This window comes from Prionailurus bengalensis, chromosome B1 (assembly GCF_016509475.1).
Source record: "Prionailurus bengalensis isolate Pbe53 chromosome B1, Fcat_Pben_1.1_paternal_pri, whole genome shotgun sequence".
Lineage (NCBI taxonomy): Eukaryota > Metazoa > Chordata > Mammalia > Carnivora > Felidae > Prionailurus > Prionailurus bengalensis.
Window position 1 is genome coordinate 16,234,633 of NC_057344.1, and position 7,229 is coordinate 16,241,861.

Genomic DNA, 7,229 nt, shown 5'->3' on the forward strand with positions numbered 1-7,229 from the left:
CAGAAAATTGCAAAGGTAGTACAGAGAACGGTCCTGCTCAATTTTCCCTATCATTTTTGTTTTTGGCCAAGTACTCTCAAAAAATTTTTTATTTGAATATAGCTGATGTTACATTAGTTTCAGGTGTACAACTTAGTGATTCAACCTTGCTATACATTTCACTGAATGAAAGAGTTGTTTTTCTGTGGATTTTAATATCTATGGATATTCTCTAAGGACTTTCTTTTGCCTTAAAGAAGCCGATCTCAGTAACTTCAAATCTACCAACGATAACCAAAATTCTTTAAAATTTAGATATAAGAATGTGGCCTCTGGGGTCAAATGGCCTGAGTGAGTTCAGCTCTACCCCCTAATAATGATACGACCTTAGGTAAGGTATTGAACCTCTCCAAGCCTCCATTTCATTTCCTATAAAATGGAGAAGATAATAATACCTATCTGTATGAATCTTGGGGCACAGCAAGTCTCAATGTCAGTTTATTTTAATAAATTGGAATAGACGTCAGTGGTCATTTAATGTAATTTCTTTTCCATCACTGCTGTATGTGTATCATATACTGCAAGGAGACTGAATTGCACATAGTTCTAGTAGCACTGGAAGATATTTTACACTCCTGAGAGATACTCTTTCCTTCATGGACTACGTAACAAACTCCTACTCACCTTTCAAGACTCAGTCCACATATCTTGCATTCATTCGGTCACTTCGTCATCATCCAACATTTTTTATAAACACTCACTCTAAATGGCATCCTCCTTCTGGAGACACATCTACCAGCAAAGTAAACATAAATAACATTAACACTGCTTGAAAGAGTGCCTGTTGAATATGCATCTCAGACCAACTTCCTCTTCAGAAAACTCATCCCACCTGCTACACGTTCAGAAATAACTCCAGCTGCTTGCTCATAAGATAGTATTTCTTCCCCAAATGTATTTCTTCTGTATATTTTTGTGCTCCACCAGCTTTGTTCAGTTTTTAGAAAGCTTTTAAGCTCGTTATTAACAGTGAGCCAGATACTTAGCTGAGACATCGTTTTTCTGAACCATATTGTGAGCAATGGACAAGTAGGAAGTGATTAAAGGGAGAAAAGCTTTAACAACTACTCACAAAATTCCCTTTCCTCGTGAAACTTACATACATAACAAAAAGTTAACAATAATTACCAGACTTAACACGTGCTGAATAGAATCTTGTTTTAAATAAAATGGATGTAATATGGAGGCACATGCATCACACAGATATCCCATTGCATATGTTAACTGCAATATAATGTTTAGAACTCTAAGAACTCTGACAATACCTTACATCGTTTAAGAATTCGTGAAAATGAATATCTGTGCAAACCTGAAGCTTAATTAAATGCTTTAAAAAAAAGTGCTCACCTAATTGATAAACATGAATGGAAAAGGGAAATTGGCAGTAAGTTCATGTGTTCTCACATATCTCTAACATTCTTCAAATATCATAAAAATATTTTGAATAATTTCAGTATAAAAAATACAGAACACAAGCACTGTTCTAGGTGTTTGAACATAAGTATATATGCACATTTATGTTCAGGTACGCATATGAACAAGAACGTGTAAAACTACCCTTGGGTCAGTGCCTAAGTATAATAAATTTACGACTGCAAAACTATTTTACGGCTCTAATTATGAAATAAAAAGGACTGTAACCAAAATTAGAACTACAAGGCCGTTCAAAGACTTGTCCTCTAAAAGCATAATAATAAACACAAACTCTTTATCAGCCCTACTCTCAAAGGAATCAGTAGGAAGGAAATCACTGAGCTTGAATTTTAAGCTAGATTAATCTTGGGGGCGGGGGGGGGGGGAAGGGTTTAGGAAAATATAGTCAAGAGATTACAGATGTGGCCGAAGGCTACAATTTGAAGTCAGGAAGTCTGTTTCCAAAGTTGCACAAAAAGGTATGACTCAAGCTGAACAGAATGAAGAGCTCCAGGAAAGCCCTTCTCCACCCCCACCCACCCCTCTCACCCTCTGAGCAGCTGGGAGGTCCTGCCTGCCCTGCCGCGGAGGAGCAGCCCCGTACATAGGTCACAAGCGTTCGTGGCCTGGGTCCCTTCGTCTGTCCTTGAACACTCCCCACAGTGAGTGTTAGGGCTGACACGTGTCCTCGTCCCTTAAGCAAGCCCAAGGTTAATGGCCTGGGCACTCAACCTTTTCACAGGCGACAACCTCAGGGGCGTGCTTTAACCTTTCTCCAGGAGGGGGCCTATGGCCACGGTTGGCTTATTTTACAGGATTTCCCAGTATGGGCGTGGTGTCACAGAAAAGGTCCGGTTTGATAAATTATTTAATTTTGGGGGTGGTCGGAGCAGCCCTTGCTCTAAAACTAATCACTTTAGTTCACGTTAACCCTGCCGGCTCTCGCTTTCCGCCCTAAAAGTCCAGAGCGAGGGTGACAGGCGAACGGGGGGGGGGGGGGGGGGGGGAGGGGTCCGAATTTGAACGTGACGCCGAAGGAACTCTGATCCTTCCTCCGGAGCCAGAGGGCGGGGGACGCGGCGCCAGCACCAAGCACAGAGGCTTCCAAAGGCGGTGCTGCCGGAGTTCCCTCGTTTCCTGGTTACGTGCGTGCTAGCAGAAACGAAAACTGCCGCTTCTCCACAGGGACCAGGAGGCTGGGCACGCTAGTGTGAGACGTGTCAAGCCAAGCGCCCCCCATGGCCGCTGCCGGAGCCCAACCGCCAGGCGCCCTCTGCGGCGCACGCGCCTTGGGGCTCCGCGGGGGCCAGTGAGGGCCCCGCCCCGAGATGGGCGTGCCTGGCGTCTCCCGGCTGGCCAATCGGCTGGTGAACCTGAGCCTTCCTCCCCAGCTAGCCTCGCGGTTGCACGTGCCAGTGTTTGTGTACGTGCGGCGTCCGCGGGGCTGGGAAAGGCCGGGCAGCTGCGGGTGAGGCTGCTGGGGCGCGGCCGGGGTTGGGGCGCGGCCGCGAGGGGCCGTCCCACTGGCCCGGGCAATCTAAATTCTCCCGCACTTGGGCTGGCTGTGCTCGCTTACCTGCCAGTCCGCAGCGCCTGCCCCGCCGCTCTGCTCTCCCAGGGCCTCCGGTCCTCTGCGTTAGGTGGAGAATGCTGTTGCTTGACTGCAACCCAGAGGTGAGACTCGGGCCCCTTTAATCCGGCAGGCTTACGCTTCCGGAAGTCCGTCTGCTAGGGAGCACTAGCGAGGGTGACTGACCGCCGAGCGCTGCCGAGTCCAGCCTCTTCAGAATTAGATTTGGGGAGTGGGGGAAGAGTTTCAACCGCGGGGGAGCACGGGACTGGACAGAGGCAACAGGGGTGCTAGAGCTGTTTCTTCCCGCAGGTGGACAGTCTGAAGCATCTGCTGGAGGCCGGGGCCTCGGTCAACGCACCCCCGGATCCCTGCGCGCAGTCGCCTGTCCATTTGGCCGCAGGTGGCGGCCTTGCTTGCTTTCTTCTGTGGCAGCTGCAGACTGGCGCTGACCTCAACCAACAGGTAGCTAGGTTACTGATTGTTGCTGTGTGCACCCTGCCCTCCACCCAAATCCACGCAAACCCTTCTTGGACGCCAAAACGTCAAGTTGTTGCTGTTACAGGTCTATAGCAGCGAAGTCCAAAGGATAGAAAGTGAGACTCTTAAGTAATTTAAAATTTTCTAGTAGCCACATTAATGACAGAAAATGAAACATGAAATTAATTTATAATGTAACTCAGCTTACCGAAAAACGATCATTCCAGTGTGTGATCGGTATATAACATTACTTACAGATATTTTCCATTTCCTTTTCCTACATCTTTTCAGTCTGGCGTGTGTTTTACATTTATAGCACATTTCAGTTCAGACTAACCACATTGCAAGTGCTCATTAACTATATATATGACTACTGGCTACCATATTGGACAGCATACATAGGGCTACAGTTTATTTCAAAAGGAATGATTGCTGCGTTGCCAAATTAAAAGTTTCAGCGTAGTAATTACTGAAGTAACAATTGTGAGGCAAACTCAACCATTACGGTTTCCTATAGAACTTTCTTACGGTAGCCTGCATCTTCCATTGAATATTAAAGTGTGGTGAATTTAAATTGTACTTTTTTTTTTTTTTTTTTTTTTTTGGCCTCTGTAAAACTCTACCTTGCTTTTGTTCACCTAAATTGGAATGTATGTAGCGGTGGCTGCACGTATTTGTATTTATTTATTTATTTTTTTGTTATTTTTAAATTTTTTTAAAAAATTTACATCCAGGTTAGCATATAGTGCAACAGTGATTTCATTAGATTCCTTAACGCCCCTTACCCATTTAGCCCATCCCCCCCCCCACAACTCCTCCAGTAAACCTGTTTGTTCTCCATATTTAAGAGTCTCTTATGTTTTGTCCCCATCCCTGCTTTTATACTATTTTGGCTTTCCTTCCCTTGTGTTCATCTGTTTTGTCTCTTAAAGTCCTCATATGAGTGAAGTCCTATATTTGTCTTTCTCTAATTTCACTTAGCATAATTTCCATCCACATAGTTGCAAATGTCAAGATTTCATTCTTTTTGATTTCTGAGTAATAATCCATTGTATATATATATACCACATCTTCTTTACCCATTCATCCATCGATGGACATTTGGGCTCTTTCCATACCTTGGCTATTGTCGATAGTGCTGCTATAAACATGGGGGTGCATGTGTCCCTTCGAAACATCACACCTGTATCCCTTGGATAAATGCCTAGTAGTGCAATTGCTGGGTCCTAGACTAGTTCTATTTTTAGTTTTTTTAAAAAAAAATTTTTTTTTTCAACGTTTTTATTTATTTTTGAGACAGAGAGAGACAGAGCATGAACGGGGGAGGGGCAGAGAGAGAGGGAGACACAGAATCGGAAACAGGCTCCAGGCTCTGAGCCATCAGCCCAGAGCCTGACGCGGGGCTCGAACTCCCAGACCGCGAGATCGTGACCTGGCTGAAGTCGGACGTTAACCGACTGCGCCACCCAGGCGCCCCTATTTTTAGTTTTTTGAGGAACCTCCACACTGTTTTCCAGAGTGGCTGCACCAGCTTGCATTCCTACCACCAATGCAAGAGATCCTTTCTCTGCATCCTCGCCAACATCTGTTGCCTGAGTTGTTGATGTTAGTCATTCTGACAGGTGTGAGGCAGTCTCCCATTGTGGTTTTGATTTGTATTTCCCTGATGATGAGTGATGTTGAGCATCTTTTTCATGTCTGTTAGTCATCTGGATGTCTTCTTTGGAGAAGTGTCTATTCATGTCTTTTGTCCATTTCTTCACTGGATTATTTGTTTTTTGGGTGTTGAGTTTGCTAAGTTCTTTATAGATTTTGGATACTAACCCTTTACCTGATATGTCGTTTGCAAATATCTTCTCCCATTCCGTTTGGTTGCCTTTTAGTTTTGCTGATTGTTTCCTTCGCTGTGCAGAAGCTTTTTATTTTAAAACAATTTTTAATGTTCTTTTTTCATTTATTTTTTTAACAGCGAGAGAGACAGAACATGAGTAGGGGAGGGGTAGAGAGAGGGGGACACACAGAATCTGAAGCAGGCTCCAAGCTCTGAGCTGTCAGCACAGAGCCTGACGCAGGCCTTGAACTCACTGTTGGTGAGATCATGACCTGAGCCGAAGTCAGATGCGTAACAGACTGAGCCACCCAGGCGCCCCCAGAAGCTTATTTTGATGACGTCCCACTAGTTCATTTTTGCTGCACATGTTTTTATTAATGAAAACTTTGTATTTAATGAACACCAAGTGAAATTTATTTAAAAAAACTTGAATCAAAAAAATTCAGTACCATGTAGTTCTAACTGGCTTTCTTGAACAGTAATTAGATTTTACCTGCTAACTTCTACAGAGTGTCGTGGGGAGAGACTAAAATGTGCTGTCCTATCTTTAAGGATGTTTTTGGAGAAGCTCCACTACATAAGGCAGCAAAAGTTGGAAGTCTGGAATGCCTTAGCCTGCTCGTAGCCAGTGATGCCCAAATTGAGTAAGTATAAAATCAATGGCTTCAAATTTCAGAATTTTCTTGAACTAAGCTAATCAGACTCCTGAAGCTGAATTATGTGTGCTTTGACGCTTGCCTAATTGACAATGTGGAGTTATCATTTAAATGTTGACTCAAGCTATTAACGATACCTAATATTATCACATTTAAGTAAAACATGGATTCTTAGCAATGAGAGGTGCAATTCTTTTCCTCTCTTGTGGCAATATTACATTTTAGTTTGGGTTTGGGATAATCCCTTTGATACAAGTTCTCACTGACCTCCTTTGAGTATTACTTGTTATATTGAGCACGGAATATTCTTTCATTCACAATGGAATGTCCATTCTGTGCTGAACTCTGTGCTAGCCACTGAAGTTGCAGTAGTAAGGGAATATTGGAATTTCCCTAGGATTCCTTTACTTCTGTTCTGAAACCAACATTTGTATGAGCCCACATCTCCTGTGTAGAAAGACATATTTAAGAAAAAAAAGGCTGAATAATTGTCAATTTTTATGTAACTCAGTTTTTGTCTTAAATTCAGTTTATGTAATAAGAATGGGCAAACAGCTGAAGATCTAGCTTGGTCATGTGGATTTCTAGAATGTGCCAAGTTTCTCACAACAGTTAAATGTATGCAGTCAGTAAAATCAAGTGAGCCATCGGATAGAGATCATTGTGTCCCAGGGCTTGGACAGAAACGAAGTTTTGGAAGTGCAGAAAATACAACCGGGAAAAGGAAGTGTTGGTAAGTAATTTAGTTCTGTTTTCTTCCTCCCTCGGAGATCTCTTATTTAGTACAGAATTTATCGTTTCATTTAAATATTGGCAGCCTAATTTCTAGTGTATCTTTTTATTTTCATTAACACATTTTAATACTGGTTTTAGTAACTGCTGCTAGATTCTAGAGGTCAGAAATTGTCCTGCATGATGGAAGGCTGGGGAGAAAACCTTTCTAAAAGTTTTTAATGTCACTGTGTTTTTTAACAACAGATTCATGCTGGTTCTGAAAAGGTTTGAAGAAAGCCTTCGCTCCGTGCAGGTCTATTGCTCAGCTACAAGCAATGGCTTTTGGCTCACCAGGTGTATCAAAACTCCTTCTAAGAAGGAGGAGAACTTTCTTCTAAGTGAAGATAGCATTTAAGAACACATGTTTTTACATGCCTATAATATTTTGGTTGTGCATGCTTTGTCTGTTAAATTATTAAAGAATGTTTAAAGAATAAACTGTTTTCTTTGTGTACAACTTGTGGAA

The 7,229-nt window shown here is 42.9% G+C and overlaps 2 protein-coding genes across 5 annotated transcripts in view; one reads left to right on the plus strand and one right to left on the minus strand.

Annotated features, from left to right (window-relative positions):
- LOC122470720 (LRP2 binding protein) overlaps nt 1-3,141 on the minus strand; it is a 40,967-nt gene extending 37,826 nt beyond the window's left edge. For 3 of the 4 annotated variants that reach the window (XM_043558718.1, XM_043558744.1, XM_043558701.1), the window contains exons 1-2: nt 3,029-3,141; nt 664-771 (exon numbers count right to left, since the gene is read on the minus strand). The gene's annotated coding sequence lies outside the window, so the exon portion shown is untranslated. Of the gene's footprint in view, nt 1-663; nt 772-2,001; nt 2,144-3,028 lie in introns of those variants that run through there. The other variant, XM_043558724.1, reaches the window with a different exon arrangement.
- ANKRD37 (ankyrin repeat domain 37) lies at nt 3,020-7,217 on the plus strand. The gene is made up of 5 exons (XM_043558779.1): nt 3,020-3,126; nt 3,335-3,487; nt 5,886-5,977; nt 6,519-6,722; nt 6,968-7,217. Coding segments are annotated over exons 1-5 (477 nt in total). The 5' UTR covers nt 3,020-3,099; the 3' UTR covers nt 6,969-7,217.
- Nucleotides 7,218-7,229: the final 12 nt, after the last annotated feature.

Bases quoted from the DNA above. Each gene is read 5' to 3' on its own strand.
- ANKRD37 (XM_043558779.1), top strand. From the start codon at position 3,100: ATGCTGTTGCTTGACTGCAACCCAGAG. The intron at 3,127-3,334 runs GTGAGACTCGGG...TTCTTCCCGCAG, and splicing joins TGCTTGACTGCAACCCAGAG to GTGGACAGTCTGAAGCATCT. The intron at 5,978-6,518 runs GTAAGTATAAAA...TCTTAAATTCAG, and splicing joins GCCAGTGATGCCCAAATTGA to TTTATGTAATAAGAATGGGC.